Source organism: Ursus arctos, unplaced genomic scaffold, assembly GCF_023065955.2.
Source record: "Ursus arctos isolate Adak ecotype North America unplaced genomic scaffold, UrsArc2.0 scaffold_19, whole genome shotgun sequence".
NCBI lineage: Eukaryota > Metazoa > Chordata > Mammalia > Carnivora > Ursidae > Ursus > Ursus arctos.
In genome coordinates this window covers 55,454,203-55,481,617 of record NW_026622863.1, presented here as the reverse complement: position 1 = coordinate 55,481,617, position 27,415 = coordinate 55,454,203, and the positions used below count along the sequence as shown (strand labels likewise).

Sequence of the window (27,415 nt, the reverse complement as noted above, 5' to 3'; positions counted from 1 at the left end):
ATGTTCTCATACATGCAGTCACAACAGTCTACTTTAGAAGATGATGTTCAACTCTTTTTAGAATTTATTTGCATTTTTCCTGTTTATATTAAAGTTTTACCCAAATAAGGCCATACCAGCTAGACAGTCCATTCTAGGGACCGCAGTGATTACCTGTATATTTCAGAAGTGCTTTTTCCTACTCACCTATGTCTGTCTCCAGACTGTTTTCAGGTTCTCAAGCTTCCACATCAGCACCTCCCTGGGTCACCAGCCTACTGGCCTTCTTTGCAGACTTCAATCTTGGCAGCTCTCACAATCGTATTAGCAAATTCATTTAAGGAAATCTTCCACTCTCTCTGTATATGAGAGATAGACATCTATTTCTATATATAATACGCCTATCTCTATATCTGTGGATCTATAGAAATACGGATAAAAAATATACACAGATACGTGCATATCCATTCTACTGATTCTTTGGAGAAACCTAATAGAGATTTTAGGATCTGTACATTTTCTTCATCCAATATCAGCCTATTGAACTTAACACTAATAATACTATATGTTATGTCTAATTTGACAAAACTTCCATACCAGGTGCTTCTTTGAAAAATTATTTTTCTATTATCACAAAAATTAAAACAGAAGAGTAAGTTAAACGCCAAATTCCGTTTGAAATCTTACGTGTGTGTGCACGTATGTGTGTGTTCAATTAATACTCGAATTTATGTAGTCTTTGATATTTGTCATTAACACTAGGTCTACTTACGCAGGAATTTCTTATTTTGGGTTCTTTTTAAACAGCTTTATTTGGATATAATTTCCATGCCGTATAATTTACCCCCTGAATGTATACAATTGATAGCTTTATACCCAATTCACATGTAGGTATAAGCAAACCACTGTCAATTTTAGAACATTTTATCACCGCCTAAAAAACTTCATATTCTTTAGCTATCACCACTTTCATCTAATCCTCATGCCTAAGCAACCAATAATCTGCTTATTTAACTTTTTTCCAGTTTTCTTCAGATATTGACATATGACATTATATAATTTTTAAGTGTACAATTTAATGATTTGATATGTGTATATATTTTGCAAAACATTTACCACAGTAAGTTTAGTGAACATTCATTACCTCACAGTTACAAATCTTTGCATGTGAGGTAAGAATTTTTAAGAGCGACTTCTTCGCAACTTCCAGATAGGCAATATAAGATTGTTAATTACAGCCAGCAGATTTCTATATGTGCACCTCGTAATCTACGCATCTGACAAAGATACAAGTTATTTCCAGGTCTCGCCTATTAGGAGTAATACTGCCGCGTGTTTTGTATTTTTCACGTGGTTGCAATTTTTATAATTTTAGGTTTGTACTTGTAACTGACGTCTAGGTCCATGTCATTGTTGGAAAAGATGCTTGATATGATTTCAATCAAATTTATGAGGATTTGTTTTGTGGCCCAATATATAATCCCTACTGGAGAATGTTCCTTGTGCATGTGAGAAAAATGTGTTTTTGGCTACTGTTGGGTGGAATGTTCTAAGTCCATCTGCTAAATGTGCCTGAAGTCTGATGTTTCCTCATTGATTTTTTTGTCCATTATGGAAGGTGCGGTATTGAAGTCCCCTACCATTGTATTGCTCTCTTTTTCTGTTCTTGTCTGTTAATAGTTGCTTTATACATTTAGGTGCTTTAACTTTGGGTACATAGGTATTCCAAAGGTTATGTCCTTTTGTTGAATTGACTCCTTTATTTTATTTTTTTAGGGAAAGCAGGTTATATTTATTTGAAAAACATAGATTATGACTATATTTATCCAACAAAATTAGTTTTTAAAAGTAAGTAACTTGGGGCGCCTGGGTGGCACAGTCGTTAAGTGTCTGCCTTCGGCTCAGGGCGTGATCCCAGGGTCCTGGGATCGAGCCCCACATCAGGCTCCTCCGCTGGGAGCCTGCTTCTTCCTCTCCCACTCCCCCTGCTTGTGTTCCCTCTCTCAATGGCTGTCTCTCTCTCTCTGTCAAATAAATAAAATCTTTAAAAAAAAAAGAAGTAAATGCCTTCGTAATACAGACACTATGTAAATATATAAACCTACAGCTTTACTACAAACAATTCACACGTACACGTGTTAGCCACCTTTCGCCAACACGAAACAGTAAGTGTTTTGTATTTGCTGAATGCATATATAGTGTATAAACCCTTTATTTAGTCACATGTAATGTAGTCTAAAAATCAAGTATCGGAAAATCAAATAGAATGTAAGGTTTTCTTATGTGAAGATGTACATTTCAGAAAGAACCCAACTTGAACTAAATCCACTATCAGAAGTATTGCAAAGGTGACCCAGACAGTGCCCACTTCCATTTGCATTGTATACAAAGAAAAGCTGCCCAGAAATAGTTATCAGGAATCTTACTAAAGGGTATTATGATAACCTTCCTGAAAGGACAAGTGAGTTTTCTGGGGACTTTAAACAGCAGAGAACAACGTATAAATTACATGTGAAAAAAATATGCAATGTATAATAGCCCGAAGTTAGAAAACTGAATACTGTGAAAAAGATTTATAGGCCTGGACAAGTTGGTTTTAATCAACTATTGGCTACTTGTTACAGTAAATTACAAAGATTATCATTGCAACGGTATTTTTCCACACACATCAAAATCTGGAAGCAGTCAGTCTTTCTCAAATTGTCATTTAGTGTTCTTTCTTTCACCAACCCTCAAAACACAGAAACAGGTTTTTGAGCCACTTAGAGGGCACGTAAGATACAGACGTACATAAACATTACACAAGCTACAACTGAAGTACCTGGAAAAACATCATCAATATTTATGGGAAAATATGTTGTTTTTAATAGTGGATAAGTATTGCATGAGTTATATAAACACACTATTTGTGTCCTACCAAAACCAGAATGGGGGAATCCTTTTTGCCATTCTGCAAAACACCACGTAATTAAAAACACTGCACAGTGTTTGTGACCTGTGCTGTGTCTTACTACAGTCTTTGGCTTCAAGTCTATTTTGTCTGATGGAAGCATAGCTACCCTGATTTCGTTTGGTTTCTTTTGCGTGGACTATCTTCTTCCACACCTGCACTTTCAATCCGAGTGTGTTCTTAAGGCTGAAGGGAGTCCCCTTGAAGGAAAATATACTTGGGTCTTCGATTTCTTTCCATTCAGGCAGTCTCTATCTTTTGATTGGAGAATTTTGTCCCTTTATGTTTAAAGTAAGCACTGGTACAGGTATGGAGTTACTGTTGTCGTTCTTTTCATTGTTTCCAGTCTATTTTAGAATTCTTTGCCCTTTGTTATTCATTTGCTCTGTATCTTAGTGATTCGATGATTTTCTATAAGGGGATACTTAGATTATTTTCTCCCTATCTATTGTGTATCTACCACAGGTTTTTGCTTTCTGGTTACCACAAGTCGTAAAGAAGGCATCTTGTAACACTCGATTTTAAGTTTTTAACAGCTTAATGTCCATACTAAAACTTTCTCAGGCCTGAGGCAACTCAAAAACTGTGAATGTACAACTGTATGTCATTTTAGGGAGGCGTTACCTATTCTCTTTCTGGTATCTGTGCTGATTTCCTCATTTCAACCACATCAACTGATATTCTCAACTTACAATGACTGCTGTTACGAAGGTCCACAAGTAGTTTACTGGACTGCCATCTCTTTTCCCTTAAAGACCAATTAGTAAAGCACTTCATTTATAATATCCAGGAAGGTTCTTTTTTAGTTTTAATGAATGGAGAATGATGTTCTGAACACCTATTTCACGGTAATGTACATTAATGTTATAACCAAGAACAGCGTCTCCATTTAGATTTTCCTCATATACTGTGTATCATAATCTCATTCATCTTCCATGGAAAATTAGATATGCATAAGACCCACCTAGGGGAAAAGGGCATTTCGTATCTTTGATGCAGCAATATTCAGCCATGTAATTTCACACATCCACTAGGTATAAATGAATTTTCTAGACTGATCTGAGAGTAGAAATGGACTGATATTTACTAGGTACAAATCTCACATAGGGTCAGTTTAAAACAAAAGCACATATTGAAATTAATTGTACTTATGCAAAAATCCATTCCTTGTATCTTTTGAAGCATAAAAGCATATACATTACCTACATGTTTAACTTTGTATTATTCCTTGTAAGTATTCTGATGTAGAGTACGGTCTAAATAGAGTAACTGATGATTTCTGTGACATTTATTGACATTTGATGTTCAATTAAATACATTTCTAAATATTTACTTTTTTGAAGTTACTTTCCTTTCTGTACTCTCTGATATTTTCTAAGGTGTATATTTAAAAAGAAGGTCTTTCCTCATTAATGCATTTATAGGGTTTGACTCTACTGCACATTTTGAGATATTGATTCAGGATTGAATCCCAGTGAAGGCACTGCAACTTTTACACTTCATGGTTTCTATCCTGTATGATAGCTATGATGTTGGGTAATCCAGAGTTCCCACTAGAGGTTTACCACATCCTTTACTTTTGTAATGTTTCTCCTCAGTATGAACTCTCTGATGCTGAGTAAGGCTTATGTACTGTCACGGGCTTGCCAAAGTCATCATACTGTAAAATCCTCTCCACTACGCATTTTCTGATCAGGAATCATGGTTTACCATCGCGTAAAGGCCTTGCCACATTCTTTATATTTCATTACTCTCCAATACAAATTCTCTAATACGGAGTACGGGTTGAGCAGTACTTACAAATTCTCTCACAGTCGCTTCGTCTGCCACTCCTGGTGCTACCTGTGTGCTCTCTCGTTAGGGACGTGGTACCTCTTCTGAGAAGCGGCAGCTGAAGATTCTGGCACTCCCAATGGCCGAGCAAAAGCCGAGGGAGGAGTCAAGACTGAGAACAATGATCATGTTAATTTGAAGGTGGTGGGGCAGGATGGGTCTGTGGTTAGTAAACTAATGGAAAACTATTGTGAATGACAGGGTTTGTCAAAGAGGTCAATCAGATTCTGATTTGATGGGCACCCAATCAAGGAAACGGACACCTACACAGCTGGAAATGGAGGACGAAGATACAACTGATGTGTTCTAGCAGCATACAGGTGGTGTCTACTAAAAAGGGAACCCACTCCTTAACTCCAGAACTCTGCTCCTCCAGAGGAGAGTGTCTCAATCGGAAAACTGCATTTTGGTTCCACCACATCCTGAACACTGCATAGAGTTTTCTCTGTTCTTTCATTTTGCCCATCCCTGTTCCTTTACTGGACATGAAGCAACTGTGTATTTGCACAAGCATATGGCATTTTTCTTTAAAACAAAATGGCCGATGGTATGGTTTGATCAACATCAAGAGGCAATGGGATGGAGGGAAACACTGGTTCGGTGAAAATACTCCTTTTCTCCATGAATGGCACGGTCGTTCAGCTCTTACCGTTACATTCTAAAAGTTACTTTGCTCTTATTATTTAACAACAAAAGAACATAAAAATCTTTGCATACCTTGTTCGAGTGGAGAATTTTAATGTTTTTCATTTACCATTATAGAACCGAGGATAATTTTATGTAACTTTTTTGTACATAGCTTTTACATGTGGGGCAATCTGTCTCCAAGTAAGGATAAATTACTCTAAAATAAATGAAAGTCGATCGTTTTCCCTTCAAATCAAGTGCCTGGTTGTTTAACTTCTTGTTTAAAAAAAAAAAAAATCTCTCACTGAACTAAAATTTTTAAGCTTTGCTCCAGTATGACTTCTCTGATAATGAGTAAAGGTTGAACAGTGATTAAAGGCCTTTTCACATTCTTTACACTGCCAAGGTTTCTCTCTAGTATGAATTCTGTGACGTTGAGTAAGTCTTGAGTGCCGGTTAAAGGCCTTGCCACATTCTTCACATTTGTTAAGTTTTCTCTCTAGTATGAATTCTGTGATGACTAGTAAGGTGTGAGTGCTGTTTAAAGGCTTTGCCACATTCTTTACATTTATAAGGTTTCTCTCCAGTATGAACTCTGTGATGTCGAGTAAGTTTTGAGTGCTGGTTAAAGGCTTTGCCACATTCTTTACATTTATAAGGTTTCTCTCCAGTATGAATTCTGTGATGGTAAGTAAGGCTTGAGTTGTGGTTAAAGGCCTTGCCACATTCTTTACATTTGTAAGGTTTCTCTCCAGTATGAATTCTCTGATGACTAATAAGTTGTGAGTGCTGGATAAAGGCCTTGCTACATTCTTGACATTTGTAAGGTTTCTCTCCAGTATGAATTCTGTGATGCTGAGTAAGCGTAGAGTCGTGTTTAAAGGACTTGCCACATTCTTTACATACATAAGGTTTCTCTCCAGTATGGATTCTGTTATGGTGAAAAAGGCTTGAGTGCTGGTTGAAGGCTTTGCCACATTCTTTACATTGGTAAGGTTTCTCTCCAGTATGAATTATGTGATGTTGAGTAAGATATGAAAGCCTATTAAAGGCCTTACCACATTCTTCACATTTGTATGGTTTCTCTCCAGTATGAATTCTATGATGTCGAATAAGGTGTGAGTGCTGGCTAAAAGCCTTGCCACATTCTTTACATTTGTAAGGTTTATCTCTAATATGAATTCTGTGATGACTAATAAGGTGTGAGCGCTGGTTAAAGGCCTTGCCACAGTCTTTACATTTGTAGGGTTTCTCGCCAGTATGAATTCTGTGATGCTGAGTAAGGCTTGAGTCATGGTTGAAGGCCTTGCCACATTCTTTACATTTATACGGTTTCTCTCCAGTATGGATTCTGTGATGCTGAGTAAGGCCTGAGTGGTGGTTAAAGGCCTTGCCACATTCTTTACATTGGTAAGGTTTCTCTCCAGTATGGATTCTGTGATGACTAATAAGGTGTGAGCGCTGGGTAAAGGCTTTGCCACATTCTTCGCATTTGTAAGGTTTCTCTCCATTATGAATTCGGTGATGTTCGGTAAGGCTTGACTGCTGGTTAAAGGCCTTGCCACATTCTTCACATTTGTAAGGTTTCTCTCCAGTATGAATTCGCCTATGTCTATTTATTGATGAGCAGACCTTAAAGGTTTTACCGCATTCTTCACATCTGTACGGTTTCGCTCCAGTATGAATTCCCTGATGTTGAGGTAGTGATGAGTGCCAGTCAAAGTCTTTGCCACATTCCTTAAAAACGTAACTTTTCTCGCCAGTATGGATTGTCTTAGGTATATTCAGTCTTGATGACTGACTAAACATGTTCCCAGGTTTTTTACATCCAAATGGGTTTTTCCCCACATGAATTCTCTGATGATCGCCGACATTGGAGGACTGGTTAAGAGCATTCACACACTCATGGTAAGGATTCTCTCCCATATTCATACTCTTATTTGTAATAAGGTTAGAGTTTTGATAAAAGACTTCCCCACATTTATCACATTCATAATGGTTTCCTGGAAAATGAGCCCTCCGATGTTTATTAACATTTGAGCTCTGGTTAAGTGTTTCCTCAGATTCAGTGCATTGAGCAATTCTGTCACCATTGAAAATACTCTGGTCACTCTGTAGGGTCGACTCCTTGGTGAAGCACCTCTCTAGTGGAGCCCTCTCAGCACTTTGTTCTTCACTTTTAAATCTCTGATTTTCGGAAATATTTGCCTGAACAGTCAATCCAACCCTTTTTTCGGAATGGTTCAAATAATTATTTTCAGCATGGACTAGGTAACTCTCTAGATTTTCCAGATTGTCTTTCCCTAAATATTTATGTTTGCATATTTGCTTTGAGATTTTACTTGCAGAATCACACTGGTTTTTGGAAACAGCTGACTTAAAAAGGGAGGTTTTCCAAAATGTTTTATGTCCTTCACCATTTGGGACAGTGAGATTCTTATTATGGGCAGTTGTCTGAGTTTGGATATGTCCTTCATGACATCTTTGATACCCTTCACTCTTCCCATCATTGTCCCGGTCTATCATTAAGTGTAAATCCTCAACGTCACTACTTTTGTGTCTACCCATTGACACTTTTTGGAAAGAAGCTTCTATGCTCGGCTTTGGCATGAAGCTCTGGATGTCATGTGAAGATGTGGCTGAAAGATATCAAATAAGAGAAAAGTAAAATCATTCCACTTACTACTCTCAGATGAATATACTGATGACTTCTAATATACAACCTGAGAATCAGTCAGAGAACATCGGCAAGACGGCTGAGAAGGAACCATTAGGACTTCATTCCCCCATGGACACACAAACTCACACACAACGTACTGACCACATAGCCTAACAGACAGTTGTGTAGTATTGTCATGCTGAAGCACACATCACTTTCCCATACCTCATAAAATCAGGAAAAGTTCCATATGAGCCCAAAATTTGCAGAACGGAGGAAATTTAAACATACAACAGAAACGGACAAAATAGGAAATAGCAAAAATTAGAAAATATCAACAATTGGGAGAGTTGGTTTTCAACAGAAATGGACAAAACAGGAAATAGCAAAAATTAGAAAATATCAACAATTGGGAGAGTTGGTTTTCAACAGAAATGGACAAAATAGGAAATAGCAAAGATTAGAAAATATCAACAATTGGGAGAGTTGGTTTTCAAGGAAGATCAACAAAATTAACAGACCTTTAATAAAATCAGGTAAGAATGAAAGAAGACCAGGCGCCTGGGTGGCTCAGTCGGTTAAAGATCTGCCTCAGCTCAGGTCATGACCCCAGGGTCCTGGGATCAAATCCCGCATCGGGCTCCCTGCTCAGGGGGGAGTCTGCTTCTCCCTCTTCCTCTGCCCCTCCCCTCTACTCATGCTCTCTCTCTCTCTCTCTCAAATAAATAAAATCTTTACAAAAAAAAAAGAATGAAAGACCAACTAAAATCGGAAGTGAAGACGTGAACGACATGTAACTGATACCACAGAAACACAATAAGCGGTGACAATGGGTAATTATATGCCAAGAAATAGAGACCAAAAATGTTCATAAATTTCAAAAAGATATAAGCTACCTGGCAGACTCCATCATGAAGAAATATTTAAGAAGTCACAACTGGGGCGCTTGGGTGGTGCAGGCAGTTAAGCGTCTGCCTTTGGCTGGGCTCATGATCTCTGGGTTCTGGGATCGAGTCCCGCATCGGGCTCCCTGCTCTACGGGGAGCCTGCTTTTCCCTCTGCCTGTCGCTCACCCTGCTGGTGCTTTCTCTCCCTCTCTCTCTAATAAATAAATTTTTAAAATCTTAAAAAAACTAAAATAAAAAGTCACAACTGATCTGCAACTACTAATTAGATTGAAAAAGTAATCAAAAACTCCCAACAAAGAAAAGTCCCGTGCCAGATGAATTCACTGGATAATTCAGAGATTTAATGAGAAAGTACTTCAAATCTCTTCCCACATTTTTAGGGAGTGAACAGAAGGGAAATTATCAAAACACTCTCTGTGACACCAGCATTACTAGGTTATCAAAGACAAGGGAAGACGCTCCAAGCAGAGAAGGCTACGAACTACCACCTATAGTCATGCAAAGTGCACGATAAAATAAAGCCAACTGAACCAAAAGCATATTTACCATTTTACAACATAATTAACAGGGAATTCTTCCGGGATTCACGGGTGTTTTAACAACTGAAAAACTATAGGGGCACCTGGGTGGCTCAGTCAGTTAAGGGTCTGCCTTCGGCTCAGGTCATGATCCCAGGGTCCTGGGATCGAGTCCTGCATCGGGCTCTTTGATGGGGGGGAGCCTGCTTCTCTCTCTGCCTGCTCTGCCTGCTTGTGTGCTCTATTTGTCTCTCTCTCTGACAGATAAATATAGATAGGTAGATGATAGATAGATAGATAGATAGATAGATAGATAGATAGATAGATAAAATCTTTTAAAAAAATACATGGAAAACTATAAATTTAAGGCTCCACATTAACGAAGATGAAAAATGACAATCATATTGATACAGAACAAGAATATGAGCATATTGGCCAACATTTCATTATTAAAAACACTCAGTAAAGTAGGAATAAAAGGAAACCACCTCAATCTAATAAAGGCCATTTATGTATGAAAAGCTGAAATCTAACATATTTAATAGGAAAAGACTGTAAGCTTCTCCTGTCTGATCAGAAATAAGGTAATGAAGGGACTTCACCACTTTCATCCAACGCAGTACTGGATATTCTAGTCTGAACAAATAGGCAAGAAAAATACATAAACGGAATCCAAACTGGAAAGGAAAATGCAAATTTATCTGTTTACAGATGACATGATCTACAAAAAACCCTAAAGAATCCTTATTTCTTCTTTTGTTATTTTGTTGGTCATTACTAGTATTACTTATTTCTACTAAGTTTTTCTACCAGACACTCCATTTTCAAAATTTTTTATGCTATAAATGCTTGAGTTAAGTTGCTTTTTTCAACTTTTTTTCTCCTCTTTTTTTTTTCTTTCTCAGAAGTGGTTTCCACGCCTACCATGGAGCCTAAACAGCTCCCCGAGTCCTGAACCCAAGACCCTGAGATCAAGACCTAAGCTGAGATCAAGAGTCAGATGCTTAACCGACCGAGCCACCCAGGCGCCCGCAACCTTTCTTCTTAACATTACAAGACAAGGAACTAGAAAAAAAAAACTTAGCTGAAATTCAGTAAAGGAAGGAAATAACAAAGACATATCAGAAATAAACAAACTAGAGACTGTAATAAATAATAATATAATGTTGAAATTAATGCCTGGATTTTCCAAAAAATAATCAAAATTTTACTACATTACCTAAGAATAAAGGAGCGAAGTCTCAAAAAGCAAAATGAGAAATGGAACAGAAAACACAACAGATAGCTACAGAAATATGTAGTGTGATAACAGATTGCTATAAACACACACTAACAAATCAGAGAACTTAAAAAAAAACAAGATAATTCCTAAAAATACATAAGTTACCAAGATTGAAATATGAATCTTAAATCCAAGAAATAGGTCTTCTCAGACCAATAACAAGAATGAAAGTTGAATGCGGAATAAAAAAACAGCACAGAAAAACCCAAGACCACATACCCTCACTGGTTAATTCTATCAAACATTAAAAAAAATAATAATAATGACAATCTTCATCAAAATTCTACAAACAGTGGAATGGTGGGAAAACATTCAAAATCATTTTATGAAGCCCAGCATTATTACCCTGGTACCGAAGTAGGAGAAACACAATGCAGGAACAAAAAAGTCTAGATTATTCCATACAGGTGTTGCTGCTGGTTTTCTACGGACATCCATTTGCATAAATGGTTCTCCATCACAAGCGTCGCTCCTATCTGGCACCATACAATACCACTGACCATATCCCCTCTGCTGTGTCCTTCAACCCCATGACTTACTAATTCCAGAACTGAGAGCCTGTACCTTCCACTCCGCTTTACCCAGTTTGCCCCTCTTCCCTCTCCGTTCCCCTCCAGTAAATAGCAGTTTGGGTTTTCTGTTTTGTTTTGTTTGTAATGGATCTGTTGCTGCTTTTTGTTGTTGTTTCTTGCCATTTATGACAATGTGCGTAGACCTAGAAAGTTCTGTGGTACTGAGATACATGAGGCAAAGAAAGACCAATACCGTATGATTTCACTTACAGGTGCAATCTAACGAACAAACGAGCGAACAGATAAAAGCAGAAACAGACCCATAAATATCTGTTTCATTTTGAATAAGGTCCATGGATAATTCCAAGAAGTATAAAAATTCCACGTTGCACACATTCTCTGATGGAGTAAGTTTGCCTGTAACAATCCGCGGCAGAAGACAGAGGGCTCCCAGATTAAGGTCCCGGAATCTCACAGCTCATGACACATCAAACAGCTTAACCTTCTTCATCACACTGATTCCATTTCACTTGCCAGCTGCCCACCCCAGCTGATACACGTAGACGCCACCGGCCACACGGTGGGTTTGTGTCTCATCTGTGAGACCCTGAGCATAGGAAACGCCAGCATCTTGAAGGAGCGTACGGCACACCTTCCCGAACCTTTACCATAGGAGGAGACATCTCTGTTCTCCTCTACAGTAAACAAATCTGTCCTCTACCCAAGGGCAAGATAGTATCACTATATTCCAAAGCTTTTTAATACACGTACATCAGAGGAACGACAATTAAGAACAGAAACTTCCAATGCCTCTATCCTTAACACACGGAGAAACTTAAAACCATAGACTATCTCCCAACGATATCCACTCGGTTTGACCGCAGCTTGGCTTCTGCCTAATTTCCCCCTCCGTACACCACCTTGTGTCAGATTGACTAATTAACCGGACACAGGATCTGGGATCAAATCTATCCAGTTTGGGTCGCCTGGGTGGCTCAGTTGGTTAAGCGTCTGACTCTTGATTTTGGCTCATCTCAGGGTCATGGGGTCAGGTCCCTCAACAGACTCCGTGCTCAGGGCTCTGCACAAAGTCTGCTTGAGATTCTCTCCCTCTCCCCATCCCATCCCCCCCCCGCCCTGTGCTCGCACGTTCTCTCTCTGTAAAATAAATAAAACTAAAAATAAATATAAATGAATAAATAAAATAATAATAAATATAAAATAATGTATGAAAAGCTGAAATCTGATATATTTAACTGGCCTGTAACTAGCAGGATACAATGCAGAAGACGTGGGTGAGCTGTAGCGTTCGCTTCTGCACTGTCCCTGTGGGTCTTGCACTCAACCAGGTTAACAAATCCCAGTACCCATGAAGGTCTACCTTAAGTTCCCGTAGCGAACTTCCTAAGGGAGATGGGTGAAGAAACATCTAAACCGTGTGAAAGCACACAACGTACACATATCCGACGAGAGGATTTTGTGCTCCCAACCAACGCACGGCAGGTCCTGGCAACAGTGGAACCATGGCTCATGACGGGGACAGGGCTGAGAACTGGGAAGCACACAGGAATTAGGGGACAGGTGCTCACCACCCATCAACGGGGAATATTATAAAGAGCAACACAGACACAGAAGATGAAGGGGATTTTGCAAAATGAAGGAGAGGTGGTCACAATGACAAAAGCACTTTGGGTGGCTCTGAACTTCACGGATGAAGATCTGGAGGAAATGTTGGTCTTGTGACTACAGCTGACCGACCCTTTGTGCCTGGAGCGGATGAAAATCACCGGACCGCTGATCCGGATCATGAGCTCACGGCACGACTTCAAGGAATAGCAACGACGCCGCACAGAGCAAATGTATGATTTTGGTAAGACCTCCAGAACAGTACCCGAAATACGTTTTCTTCATGATCTGCTGCTGCTCACTTGGTAGTGAACACAGAGGGAAATTTAAAAGTCAATGAACCTGGAAGCTGATACTCTAACCTCCCTCCAAACGGAGTCCCTAGGGCTAACATGAATGGTCCGGAGGATAAGAAGACCCACCTGTACCACAATGGCCACCCCTGGCCACTCTGTAAACATACCAAAGAAGCGTTCATCCAACATCATGGCAGACATCTTTTTACCCAAAAGCTGTCACTGTGGGTGGGGCCTCTTTAGAGACAATGTCCAATGACTTGAGTATACTCGTGCATTAGGCAATAAAGTCTGTAAAACTTAACTTACTTCCAGTGAAGAAAGGAGAGAGAGAACGGTAAACCGGCTATCAGTTTGCCAAGATTCTGACCACAATCTACAACAAGTAAATGACTGCTACTGCCAATGGCCTCTGGACGCCATTCTGCTACAGGACGTAGGAATAATCATTCATCCGAGCAAAGAGGTGCATGGAGGGTTTTGACATGAAAAGTGACATTGGATGTATGGTCCTGGGAGATTGCTTAATACCACTAGAGGCACGAAAAGATGGAGACAAATCACAGGAGAGGTCTGCTCAAAGACTGCGGTGCCATTAACCCATGTGAAGAAAGTTAGGGGCGCCTGGGGGGGCTCAGTCGGTTAAGCGTCTGCCTTCGGCTCAGGTCATGATCCCAGGGTCCTGGGATCGAGCCTCGCATCGGGCTCCCTGCTCGGCGGGAAGCCTGCTTCTCCCTCTCCCACTCCCCCTGCTTGTGTTCCCTCTCTCGCTGGCTCTCTGTCAAATAAATAAATAAAATCTTAAAAAAAAAAAAAAAAAGAAATGTCTAGTTAAAGCACATGAAAAGCAAGCACAATATAACATTTCCAGAATACACTTCAATTCGTTAGCCATGTGGGGAAAAAAAGAAAAAGAATAGAACACCTCAGTCACTACACAAACTAGAGAACATTGATTTTTAATACACTTCTGATCGATATTGTAAAGATAATTATATTTTTAGAAAAACACAGATTCTATCTCTGTGGTCATAGTATATGAGAAATTTCTAAAAATGATAAAGAAACACTAACCACAAAGGGTGAAATGACAAACCGGATCACATTAGGAACTTCTCTGCATCACAAGCTCAAGAGACAGAAACAGAGGCAGAGTGGGAGAGGAGACAAAGGACTCATTCTCATAATACATATAGAACCACAAAGCCCCCCCAAAAAGATACCGAAATAGAAAAAATAGTCACGGTAACCCACTAGACACTCTGAAAAAGAGATTATCCAAAGGTTAATGCCCAAATCTGTAGTAACAAGAAGTAACAACAACAAAAAAGCAAATACAACCACGACTTTGTGACATCATATAACGAACAGGAGCTCAACGTCAAAATCACAGAAATCACCACGTTTTGGAAAGTATGTGGGTACGCTAGAAATCCCGTACGCCGCTGGTGGATGTGAAAATGGGTACAAGTGATTGGGGAAGAGTCTGGTAGTATCTCGTAAAGCTGAACAGATCTAAACATATTTCCCAACAATCCTGTCACATAAACACCCGGCAGATGTGTGCGTGTTTCACGAAAGACAAATTACCGGTTTTCCAAGTACTATTCTTGACAGTCCTGCACTGAGAAACACCCCTCCCGTTAACAGAATGATGCGATCACTTGATATTCCCACAATGGAATCCTACTGATCAATTCTAAAGAACGAAGGACAGCAACCCGCAGGAACACAGATCAACTCACAAACAGAAAGAAAGAAAAAGCTAAATCCAAGGGGCGCCTGGGTAGCGCAGTTGTTAAGCGGCTGCCTTGGGCTCAGGGCGTGATCCCGGCGTTATGGGATCGAGCCCCACATCGGGCTCCTCCGCTGGGAGCCTGCTTCTTCCTCTCCCACTCCCCCTGCTTGTGTTCCCTCTCTCGCTGGCTGTCTCTATCTCTGTCACATAAATAAATAAAAAATCTTAAAAAAAAAAAAGAAAGAAAGAAAAAGCTAAATCCAAGAGTTCCCACTGCCTGATCACATTTACAGAAAGTACAATATGAGCACAGCGATCTCTTGCCCTACATGTTAAAAGAGTGCAGAGCTTTGGGGAAAGTTACCGAGGAGCTGGAGGGGAAGGGAAGAGCACAAATAATACTGTTTTCTTGACCTCAGGGGCTTATAGAGATGGGATCGGTTTGTGAAATTCCATGGCGCGGTTCACTTACGTTCTGTACGTGTGACTTGACATTAAAAAGTACTCAACATGGGGAGCCTCTCTGGCTCAGTCTGTGGAGCATGCAACTCTTGATCTAGGGGTTACGAGTTCGAGCCCTGCGTTAGGGGTAGATAGACGTTGCTAGGAAATGGGGTCTTTAAAAAAAAAAAAAAAAGATGTTGACCTGCTAATCTTAAAAATAAAAATAAAATAAAAATTTTTTTTAAATACTCAAAAGCAAAGACACAGATTTTTGTGAAAAGGTAAGTGTTATAGAGTACACAGAGTGACAAGGTGAGATTAAATGTAGGAAGGACTGGGTTCGTATCCCAGCGGGGCCTCCAAAAAAATAAAAATAAAAAAAATAAATGTAGGAAGGACTAGATTTTCAAAGCATGCTTTAATTTCTAGCTAAAGCAATTTGGTACTGAGTTCACAGAAAAGAAGGAAATGCAGAATTATTTTCTTAAAATGCCTGTAGGAAAACACAAGAAACAAATTTTTAAAAAATACAGAGGGTGTTAGGAAAAACATAAAAATGTGGTATATCCAAGCCCTACTATCTCCATTAGAGGTTTTTTTTTTTTTTTTAGTTATTTTTTTTAAAAGATTTTATTTATTTATTCGACAGAGATAGAGACGGCCAGCGAGAGAGGGAACACAAGCAGGGGGAGTGGGAGAGGAAGAAGCAGGCTCATAGCGGAGGAGCCTGATGTGGGGCTCGATCCCATAACGCCGGGATCACGCCCTGAGCCGAAGGCAGACGCTTAACCGCTGTGCCACCCAGGCGCCCCTCCATTAGAGTTTTAAACATAAATAAACCAAATGTTCCTGGTAGCACTCAACTTTGCTTCACTGTATTCCACTGGAATTTTCCTAGGGATAGAACTAAACCCTGAGGATGACATTGAAAAAAAGAAAACAAAACAAAACAAAACAATCCATGTAGTGATAACCAACCAACCGGCATGGCAAAATAAATATTTTATTGAATAATCTTTAAAACTAAATGAGTTTGTCACTATTACGAGTAGTGCTATTTGTCAAGATCTAAATGTACACGATTTCGTCTACGGACAGACCACGCTGAACACGCCTGATCTTGTCTCAACGTACAGGATTTCAATACTCTATCTCATGGAAAACAAACATAATTTATGTTTCTGTGTGTACTTATACACAATACGTAAACATATACATATACATACATGTACATAGGGAAACATTTATTTTTAGCCCACGAGACATAACAAATATTTACCACAGGGGGTGACGTCATATTTATAATTTTTATCTTCATTTTTAAATGTCTCAAAAGTTTCAGAAATATTTCATTGCTTGATTAATCCAATTTTATATTTGAAATGGTTTGAAGGATTACTTTTAACATGCACTAGGTGACTTTCCGGAATTAACAAACATCCTTTCAGAAAATACATATGTGTTTTTAGACAACGGATTTGGGTCCTTGCGTTCAAAGACATTGTTCGGCAAATGTGACTGACTCAAGGTGGGGTTTCCCCCAATTGTTGTACATCCTTGATCTCTTCTGGCAGTAAGATTTCATTATGGGTAAGTGTCCCAGTTTGGTTATATCCACCATGACATCCGTCCTGCCCCTCATTACTTGCCCCCATCACCTTCCCAGTCATTCACTAAGTGTGAATACTCAGGTGTTCCCACCCTGGGGTATGTCTGCATACCCTTCCACGGAACGAATCTTCTTTGCTTGTCTTTTTTTTTTTTTTTTTTTTTTAAGATTTTATTTATTTATTTGACAGAGAGAGAGACAGCCAGCGAGAGAGGGAACACAAGCAGGGGGAGTGGGAGAGGAAGAAGCAGGCTCATAGCGGAAGAGCCTGATGTGGGGCTCGATCCCATAACGCCAGGATCACACCCTGAGCTGAAGTCAGACGCTTAACCACTGTGCCACCCAGGCGCCCCATTCTTTGCCTGTCTTTACCAACAAGCTTAAGGTGTCGTGGAAAGACACAACTACAAGATTTAAAATAAGCTATCCCACTTCCTGAAGTCAGGCGTGCATATATGTTAACATGCTAATGTGCAAAATTAATACCCATCCTAGGACAGCAGCAGAACGGAGAAATAGGAAGCTTCAGGACTTTGCTCCTCCGTGGAGACAAGAACAGATTTGACAAAAGTAAATTACCTTATAGAATGTTCCAGAAGCCAGCTAGGAGAACACAGCACCCCCAGACAAGGACAAATGACAAAGAGCCACATGGAAGAGACAAGGGAAGTTTGTGACACTTGCCCCCAGCAGCGGCTCACCCTCCCTGACACTCCACGGCAACTCTGTGAGAAAACTCTTCCCTCCCCTCAGGAGAGAACAAACGAGCTGCCTACATGGTCATGATGTGGGTTCTTTTCAGCTGCCTGAGGGCCTTGTTTCTGTCACGCATGACATGGGAGGCACAGGGAATGAGAGCGCCATCCGGATGCGCTGTGTTGGCTGCTCAAAGGTGAGCCTTTGTTCAAACAATGGAGAGACTACAGAGCTGAGACAGACAGAGGGAGGTATCACGCATTCTAAAGTAACCCCACTTTCTTAAACTGGGAAATCACAAAAACCCAGACAAGACAAATGCCCAGAACATGCGTGACAGACCCCAGAATTACTATTATTTGTGTTCTCCTAAAGCAAGCAAGTCTGTAACTCTGGGCCCACGGGCTGTTTTTTAAATTCCCCCAAATCACCGAAAGCTCACAAGGTACACAGAGAAAGAGAAATATGTGTTCCCATCAGAGGAACGACATGAATCTCCAAAACTGGCCTGACGTTAATAAAGACTTCTTAATTGCCAACAAACAAACAATTAATTGCCTGACAAAGAATTCTAATAACCATCCTAAAGCTCACGGAGGAAGAAGAGAAAACGGGGAACTACGCGGTATCAGGAAAAGTACGCATGACCAAAATGGAAACCCAAAGAAACAGGAAGTATAACAATAATGAACTAGAAATTGGGAGCCAAAGAGTACAATCACTGAATTTGAAAACACACTAAGTGGTCAGCAAGTGACTTGACCAAGTAGAAAAAGAATCAAACAACATAAAGACCCCTGGTTTGAAATTCTTTTTTTTTTTTTTTTAAAGATTTTATTTATTTATTTGACAGAGATAGAGACAGCCAGCGAGAGAGGGGACACAAGCAGGGGGAGTGGGAGAGGAGGAAGCAGGTTCCCAGCAGAGGAGCCTGATGCGGGGCTCGATCCCAGGACTCTGGGATCACGCCCTGAACCGAAGGCAGATGCTTAACCGCTGTGCCACCCAGGCGCCCCCCTAGTTTGAAATTCTATGTTGAGAGGAGCAAAGAAATACGTGGGAAAGGACGGAGTCTAAGGGACTCGTGGGACACCAACAAGTGGTCCAATATGTACACTAAGGGGACCCCATAAGGAGAGAGTGACCTACGTGGAAAAAAGACACAAATTTGCTCAGTAAATTCTAAAAAGGATAAATCAAGGACTGAGCCCCGCATCAGGGCTCCCTGCTCAGAGGGGAGCCTGCTTCTCCCTCTGCTGCCCCTTCCCCTGATTGTTCGCACGCGCCAGTACTCCTTCTCTCTCTCTGTTAAATAAAATCTAAAAAAAGAAAAAAATTTCAGATACACTTTGAGGAAAGTAAAAGAAAAACCCAATGATTAATTTTCCCTGAAGTAAAATTACATTTATGAACAATTTTTTTTGTTTTTTTTTTAAATACGGGGATTTTACAGGCGCCTGGGTGGCTCAGTCGGTTAAGTGTCTGCCTTCAGCTCAGGTCATGATCCCAGGGTCCTGGAATCGAGGCCCACGTAGCAGGGAGCCTACTTCTCCCTCTGCCTCCCTCCCTCCTTCTCTCTGTCTCTCATTAATAAATAAAGAAAATCTTCTAAAAAATATGGGGATTTTACTAATTATCTACCTCACTTCTTATAAAGCACATGCCCATGTCCTGTCAGAACTTCTGATCTAAAAACTGAGAGCTCAATCTCGTATACAACGAATAAGAAAGTGAAAACACACAGGACAAAGTCACAGGAGATGCCTATCACACAAGATGAAAGTAGAAAATGATCCAGTTGTTAAGAAATAAGGTAACAACTGAGAATTTATTACAGGATGTGAGTTCTAAGGTCTGAATGTTCTAGTTCTCCTGCGGCATTAACTTAGGTAGGCATTCTAGGATACAAACAGATACACTACATTATTTCACCACTGAGGAATGGAAAACAGAGTGGTAATTTCTAATTTCAGTTCATACAAAGAAAAACTAACTTTTCAAGTGAAATAAAGGGTTAGATTTTCATATTTTCGGGAGGTGCTTTTTTGCTGATGAAATTACTGAGTCTCAATTTTGTACAATTAAGATTAAACCTTCCGTAACACTGGAAAGCATAAACCAGAAAACATGGGATGTCTGTCTCCAGTGTTCCCGGGATTTCTGCACCCAACCCAAGATGCCTATAATTACGCTGACACACTTTTTACACGAGGCAAACAGAATTTAGAAAGGGCTTAGCAAGGGGCAGCTGGGTGGCTCAGTCGTTAAGCATCTGCCTTTGGCTCAGGTCATGATCCCAGGGTCCAGGGATTGAGCCCCCATCCTGCTTGGCGGGAAGCCTGTTTCTCCCTCTCCCACCCCCTGCTTGTGTTCCCTCTCTCTCTCTTCAAAAAATATAATAAAATCTTAAAAAAAGAAAAGAAAGGGCTTAGAGTAGAGTTTCTCAGAAATAGGGAGATTTTTGCAGGGCCCTCACAGCAATATGGAAGCTCTCAGATAATGGAGGCCCTCCCACTCCAAGGAGAGTCTCCTACCCTCCCTGTGCATGTGATGGACCATCACTGGAGCTGAAGGAGAATCCCTAGAGAGCTTGATAATGTTGGCTAGCAGATGTCCCTCTGTGAGAGGGAAAAAAATAGAAGTAGGTTTCTCAGGATTATTTCCATTCCAGGAAAGCTACTGAAACCACATTTTAAGGTCATCGTCCTCCTTCACTTTTGCACCTCACCTCTGCCATCTGCTTCATTCATTGCCACCTACCTGAGTGGATGACTACTGTCTTCCTTCTCTTCAGATCCCAAGGCTCCTTCTTTTGCTCCAAACAGGAGACCAGGTCTGGCTTTGACGCAATGAGACCTGGTTATTAGAAAAAAGGAATGAATATGAGTACTGCTGGAGATGATCAACCCAATATCGTGCTCAGTGAAGAAGACAGGACATCTGTAGCATCTAGAAAATGACTTCCCAAATGCTCCTGACCAACAGCTCTTTAGAAGACACAGGAGGCACTTCCAATGTTCACATCCTGACCTCCACCTCCACGTACCAGACAATAAGGAGTGGAGATTGGAGCAGATGTGGGCAGTACCATTTTTAGCCACTCACTGTTTAGGGTGCCACTAATCTACAGAAATGATGCTGTTCCCTTAAGGAAGGAGAAGGTAAAGCTGAAAAAGGACACAACATGAAGACTTTTCTCTACCTCTACAAACCCCTACTGATTTTCCTCACTGCCTGGATCTGAATTCCAGTCATTCATGGGGGAACCTTCCAAGAGACAGTCCACCGGAAAGAATGAGAGGCGCCTGGGTGGCTCAGTGGGTTAAGCGTCTGCCTTTGGCTCAGGTCATGATCTCAGGGTCCTGGGATCAAGCCCCACATCTGGCTCCTTGCTCAGCAGGAAGTCTGCTTCTCTCTCTCCTTCTGCCCCACTCCTCCGCTCAGGCTCCCTCTCTCGCTTGCTTGCTCTCTCTCTCTCTCTAATAAACAAAATCCTAAAAACAAAACAAAAATAAAGGAAGAATGAAACCCCGAGTGGGGCTTGGGAAATCTGGAAGGAGTCATCCTCACCCAAGAACAGGAGGTGTCCGTAGTTCTCCAGCATCACGTCCCTGTACAGTTCCCGCTGCGTGTGGCTCAGGCATCGCCACTCCTCCTGGGAGAATTCTATGGCCACGTCCCCGAATGTCAGGAGTCCCTGCAAGAAATACCACAGTCACCAAGTGGCCATCAACAGAGTTCACAGTGGTACCTAAGATCAAGAGGGAGTTAGTGTCACCAGCTAGACCCACGACCTGACTTTTACTGCTCACCTGCTAGGACCCTCCGACCTGTGTCCCACATTTTACTTAACCTCTTGTTTCCGCCTTATCTTTTACTTTATTCAAAACCCCCCACGGCCAGAGTCTCCTAAGAGAGAAACAGAAACTATGCAACAAAGGGTACTGACTGCCCTGAGGAAGAGCTTGGCCCTGCCCAGTTTGAGCTTAACCCCAATGACACCTACGCAGAAGGATCACGGAGTAACCGTGGAATGACCTAGCTCCCTTTATGTCACTATAGTATTAAACTCTCCACCCGAGGAGGAGCACAAAGCTCATTTACATACGTGCAAAGCAAGTAGAAAAGTGTTTTCTGGAGGCACCTGTGCCACCCTATGCCCAGCTCTACGTAAGATGACAAGGCGCCACTTTCTGAATATCCACCCTAACCCCATGCGATAGGAAACCATTCCCCCTTGCTCTGCGTCTCCTTTGGAAGTTACTCTGCCTGCGGTCTCCTTATTTGCTGCAAATCCAGTTTCCTTGGTGTCACAATCCCATGTGGTGTGGTTTCTCTCTGATTCCCCAAGGAGTGAACTCCTTTCAGCCGAGTTTTATTAGAACTGGTTCTGGCTCAGGTGAGTTTCCTCCTTGAGGCATGAAGATAATTTCTAACACAGTAATATGCTCTAATGTGTTCTCTACGTTGGAGGCAAGAGGATGGCATATGATCCAGAAAACCACTATAAATACCGTGTATTCATCCGAGATAATTTGTAAAATGAAGGCATCGACAGAGGCATAGCAAATTATTAAGTACTGAATTTATATCCTACATTATAGGTTGTGTCTTTTTTTTTTTTTTTTTTTAAGATTTTATGTATTTGAAAGAAAAGGAGAGAGAGTGCAAACAGGGTGGTAGGGGCAGAGGCAGAGGGAGAAGCGGACTCCCGCGGAGCAGGGAGCCCGACGTGGGACTCGATCCCAGGACCCTGCGACCATGACCTGAGCCGAAGGCAGACGCTTCCCCGACTGAGCCACCCAGGCGCCCCTAGATGCATCTACTTCTTAGGTGGACTATTTCAGTGGGTTACACACGTACCGATCACATTCTAAAGTGACAGAATTTCACAACAGTGCGCTGGCGATGTGAAAATGCAGACTCCGTTCAGGAGTCCTGGGGTTCAATGGGAGTCCGCACTCCTAACAAGGCAGCAGCCTGTGCGCCAAGGGAAACATTTCTGAATAACAGAGGTAGAACCCATGGCAAGAGTTCTCGGAGGACTCGGGACTGAGTGGCTTTTATAACAGTTACAGGTCCTACTGGAAGGGCAAGAAAGCCAAGCGTCCTGTCTCAGCACTTCCTCCTTCCTAGAGAGCATCGAACAGTTTTTCATCAATTCACGGAAAATACGTACTAGCACTCTAGAGAGCAAACACATTATTACTATTATGAGAAGATTTTGTCAAACATCCAGGAGCATGGAAGGGATCAGGTTTTCACCCAGGTTGTCTGACCTAGAGTCGATCTAAAGTGACGCGCAGGTCAGCACACAGAGAGGACCCTCAAGCGGTGTTCACAGCAGGTGCCGAAGCTGAGAAGAACGAGGGAAACGAGAAGGGATCCACACTCCTCTACCATCTTACACTCGCGCGCCCAAGCGCCCCTTCAGAAAGTAGCTACACCCACGTGAAAAGTTACCCAGTGCAGAACTGTCATGGGGACTAATTCAAGAAACATCTTCAATGACATGACACTTAAAAATCTCTTTGTGGGGGTGCCTGGGTGGCTCAGTCGTTAAGCGTCCACCTTCGGCTCAGGTCATGATCCCAGGGTTCTGGGATTGAGCCCCACGTTGGACTCCCTGCTCAGTGGGAAGCCTGCTTCTCCCTCTCCCACTCCCCCTGCTTGTGTTCCCTCTCTCGCTGTGTCTCTCTCTGTCAAATAAATAAAATCTTTAAAAAAAAAAAAAAATCTCTTTGTGGAGTGCAGCAGCTCTTTCTGCCCACGGGTCCTGTCCCCCTGCTTTAATAAACCACAATTTTGCACCAAAAAAAAAAAAAATCTCTTTGCGGAAGATGATGCTTCTGTCTTTTATTCACACTGTCAACACAAACACACTCAATGATACAAATAAAAGAGCTATTGTTTCTGAGTCTCCTCTGAGGAGGGCTAGAAGCAGGAAAACGTTCACCGTTGGCCAGAAGGCCGACTGACCTAGAGCCTGCAGAGTTCGAATGAGGGCTGGCTGCTGCGTTCTTACAGGGTCTTGGGACGGCCTGGACGTCTCACCCATAGTTAATATCGAACAGAGTAAGCACCAGAGAAATCCTGCAAAAGCAGTTTTACAAGTAGAAATGCAAAGAAACACTTAGGATCTGCTACTCCCTGCGTTTCCCCTCCCCCGTGCACACCCCGCAGGTAACTAGCAGCTTCCCGCAGCTGAAGTGCCTCTTTCTCTGCTCCCAGGTCCTGTCCCCATGCTTCTTCAATGACATTACTAACTGGTGCCTTCAAATGTCTCATGAATTCCTTAACTGTTGTGCCCGATACCCCACAACATAGTATCTCACGGAAACTTTCGTTTCAATCATTTGTGCTCTAATTCACTCAAGTTTTAAGACCCTCACACATGTTAAATATAAAGAGGTAAATAGAAGTGTATGTTTGTGACATGAGTGTGGAGTAAAAGAAAACCCTATGGGCTAGGGGCGCCTGGGTAGCGCAGTCGTTAAGCGTCTGCCTTTGGCTCAGGGCGTGATCCCGGCGTTGTGGGATCGAGCCCCACATCAGGCTCCTCCGCTGTGAGCCTGCTTCTTCCTCTCCCACTCCCCCTGCTTGTGTTCCCTCTCTCGCTGGCTGTCTGTCAAATAAATAAATAAAATCTTTAAAAAAAAAAAAAAAAAACCCCTATGGGCTAGAAGGCTGAGTGATTTAGAACCTCCAGGCCCGGAAGTCACTCTAGTGCACAAAGGCGAGTGTCTTCACTGTCCAGGGGAAGCTGATGTCATGTGGGCCAGGAGCCGAAGGTCACGAAAGAATTCTTGAGATAGTTTCACTGCCAAATGTGTTTTCTGTTAAGTAGGCTCTATGCCCAGAGTGGAGCCCAACGTCGAGAAGCTTGAACTCAGGACCCCGAGATCAAGAGCGAAGCTGAGATCGAGAGTCGGACTTAACCCCCTGAGCCACCAAGGTGCCCTAACCCTAACCTGTGTTTAGTAAAACTTGGTGGCAGGGCCTGTGGGCAGAAAGAGGTGCAGTGTGATTGCGAGGAGTGACTGCTTGCACACTTTTAAGTTAGTGGGGATAGAGATGAAGGAGTTTGTAGAGGGATTTTCATATGTTATGGTAAAGAGGACTTACAGGATTTTGGAGGTCTGGCCTCTGTCAAGCTAAGGTTGCTGGTTTTTTTTCCCCCTAGCTGCAAGTAGTAGGGAATTTCATTTTCTCTACATGTCTTTTGCCTTTGTTCTCATCAGAAACTACAAGCAAAAGGAGAAAGAAGTCTCCAGTTTAGATGGGATGGTTTCTGCACATTTCTCAGTAAATCCATCTAAGATCCTTACAAATGATAAGGGGGGAAAATATGAACAATATAGGGGAGAAATCGGGCAGAGAGCACCAAGCCAATAAAAGGTAACATTAGCTGTAAGGAAAGAAATTGGTATCAGTGCCTAATGATGTGGGAAAGGCAGAAGAAAAATGATCATATTTCCTGACTATGTACAGCCCGCTGACAAGTCCTTAAACAGGCAGAGTGACATTCCTCTACAGACGTTGACACTTTGCTAAGGGCAAAAGGCCATCTTAGCCCAACCCCCAAGACCCTGTAGGCCTACTTCAACATACAAAAATTCCTTTGGAAACTTCCTGTAACTCTAACAGCCCCCCACACCCCTCCCAAGATACATGTTGGCAATCATCCCCCAAGCATATAACCCACCGATATACATCTGACGGGTCTCATGACTCAGGTTTTATTAGACGGTAATAAACCACCTTTTCCCAACAATAGCCAGCCCCCTCAAGGTCCTGGAAACCTTGCTTCCAAAATTCCTTGGAGATTTATGCTACCCCTAACCCCCTCCCAACTTGAAAGTATATCATGGGCCACTCCTCATGACCCCAGGGCAGCTCTTTCTGCCCAAGGGTCCTGTCCCCGTGCTTTAATAAAACCACCTTTTTGCACTAAAGATGGGTCAAAAACTCTTTCTCGGCCATTGGCTTTGAACTCTAATTTTCCTACTACACCCAAGGCACACCGAAGGACCTGTTATTACTGGTGTGTTCTTCTGGCCCCCAAACAGTGTATCAGAATATAAACCGAATTATGAGCATACAGCTGATTTGTAGAAACTCCGATCACGGATACTTTCCATGTCCTGTAATATCTAGTATTTCTTAAATATCTTTTTCACATTCTAAAGAGCAAGGGTCCCCCTTTTTTCCCAGAACATTCAGAGTTAGCCTGGTCCTCATATTCACCCTGTATATTTGTGCATTCTTAATCCTGGTCTACACGGAACTGATACAGCAACCAATTCGGGCCTAAATGGGAATTGGCGTCCTTTAATGCTACCCCAGGACCCGGACCCCATCAGCAACAGGAACCCTGGACTCAACATTTTCCCCTGGGAAACTGTCACCAAGGGAGTATTCTAGTACTTGCAGGACTTATTCAAAGTGGCAACTGATGGGGTGCCGGAGTGGCTCTGCCGGTGAAGCTTCTGCCTTCAGCGGGGTCAAGATCTCCAGGCCCCGGGATCCATCCCAGCATCGGACTCCCTGCTCAGCCAGCAGCAGGCTTCTCCCTCTCCCTCTGCCCTCCCCCCTGGCTTGCTCGCTCTCTCTTTCTCTCTCAAATAAATAAAGTCTTAAAAAACAAACAGGTGCCGGGGAGTGGAGGTAGGGACGCGGACCAGGCAGGGGCTGAGGGCTGGGAGTTTGGGTGGAAGCGGGTGGCGAGAATGGGAGATCGAAGGGGAGACTGGGGAGCACGGGACAGGAGGGCCAAGCTGCGCGGCTGGGGAGCCCAGACGCAGGCGGCTGGCCGTCTACCGGCTCCAGCGCGGTCCTTTGTCCCTTCCTACGCGATGCCCCGCTTTCCCCAGGGGAGCCGTGGGGCCCGCGGAGGTCGACGAGCGCGGCCTAGAGCCCGGGGCCTCTCCTTCCCGCCGCCGCCGCCGCCCGGCAGCCGAGAGCCGCGGCCCAACCACCCGCCGCGCTGGCGGGGCGCGTACCTGATGCACTAAGGCTGCAGCGGGCGCGGCCCGGTGGGCACGGTGCGCGGGGCCGCGCTGGCCACGCTCAAGGTCGGCGCCATCCAGCCGCACATCGTGCAGGTGCATCCCTTGTCCACGGACTCCGCGCCCGAGGAGCGCCAGACCATCCTGCAGGCCTCCGAGGCGGCGGCGCTGCGCAGCTCCGGCCGGGAGGGCTTCGGGCCGCGGGCCCCGCGCCTCTGCGGGTGCGCGGCCGGGCGGGGCGGCTCCGCCTCTGTCGCTGCTCGGCCGGCCCTAGCGCCCGCACACCTGGCTTCCCCGGGCCCTGGCCGCCGCCGCTGTCCCCCGGGCTGGCCGGCCGGAGACGGGATCTGGGTGGGGTCGCCGGCTTCCGCTCGGCGCTCCGGAGCCCCCGGGGCCGGTCGCGGCCCTGCCGGAAGCGCGCGCTCCCGCTCGGCTGCGGAGCGCGCCTTCCCCTCCCGCGCTGGGCCCCGCGTTACTCGAGAGGTCAGCAAGCGTGTGCGCGGAGGGCTTCCAGCCCCGCCCTCGCCAGGCCAGGCCAGGCCAGGCCAGGGGAACCGGGGGTGCAGACAGTCAGTACTAGGCCCCCCAGGGCCGGGGGAGGGGAGGAAGGCCCCGCCGACCCCGCCCCCTGGCCCGGGCCCAGCTCTCAGCGGCGTTACACGCCCGCAGCCACGGCCGGCGGGTGGGGGGCGGCGGCGGCCCGGTCCTCATTGGTATTCGGCCACTCGGA

At 43.2% G+C, this 27,415-nt stretch overlaps 2 protein-coding genes and 1 pseudogene across 25 annotated transcripts in view; 1 reads left to right on the top strand and 2 right to left on the bottom strand.

Annotated features, from left to right (window-relative positions):
• LOC113249186 (zinc finger protein 420-like) overlaps positions 1-20,532 on the bottom strand; it is a 237,286-nt gene extending 216,754 nt beyond the window's left edge. For 22 of the 24 annotated variants that reach the window (XR_008960058.1, XR_008960059.1, XR_008960063.1 and 19 more), the window contains exon 1: positions 20,438-20,526. The gene's annotated coding sequence lies outside the window, so the exon portion shown is untranslated. Of the gene's footprint in view, positions 1-20,437 lie in introns of all 24 variants that reach the window. The other 2 variants (XM_057313978.1, XM_057313979.1) reach the window with 1 other exon arrangement.
• LOC113249190 (zinc finger protein 345-like) lies at positions 776-27,415 on the bottom strand. The gene is made up of 4 exons (XM_044380877.3): positions 26,680-27,415; positions 21,248-21,374; positions 20,438-20,533; positions 776-8,028 (listed from the first exon to the last, which is right to left on the bottom strand). The coding sequence occupies exons 1-4, from the start codon at positions 26,785-26,787 to the stop codon at positions 5,876-5,878; spliced, it is 2,484 nt and encodes an 827-aa protein (XP_044236812.2). The 5' UTR covers positions 26,788-27,415; the 3' UTR covers positions 776-5,875.
• Positions 4,842-5,096, top strand: LOC113249188 (small ubiquitin-related modifier 2-like; annotated as a pseudogene).

Excerpts from the sequence above, each read along its gene's own strand:
- LOC113249190 (XM_044380877.3), bottom strand. The coding sequence starts at position 26,787 with ATGCACCTGCACGATGTGCGGCTGGATGGCGCCGACCTTGAGCGTGGC. Across the intron at positions 20,534-21,247 it reads CGGACACCTCCTGTTCTTGG|GTCTCATTGCGTCAAAGCCA; the intron begins GTGAGGATGACT and ends TCTAATAACCAG. Across the intron at positions 8,029-20,437 it reads GACAGTAGTCATCCACTCAG|CCACATCTTCACATGACATC; the intron begins GTAGGTGGCAAT and ends GATATCTTTCAG.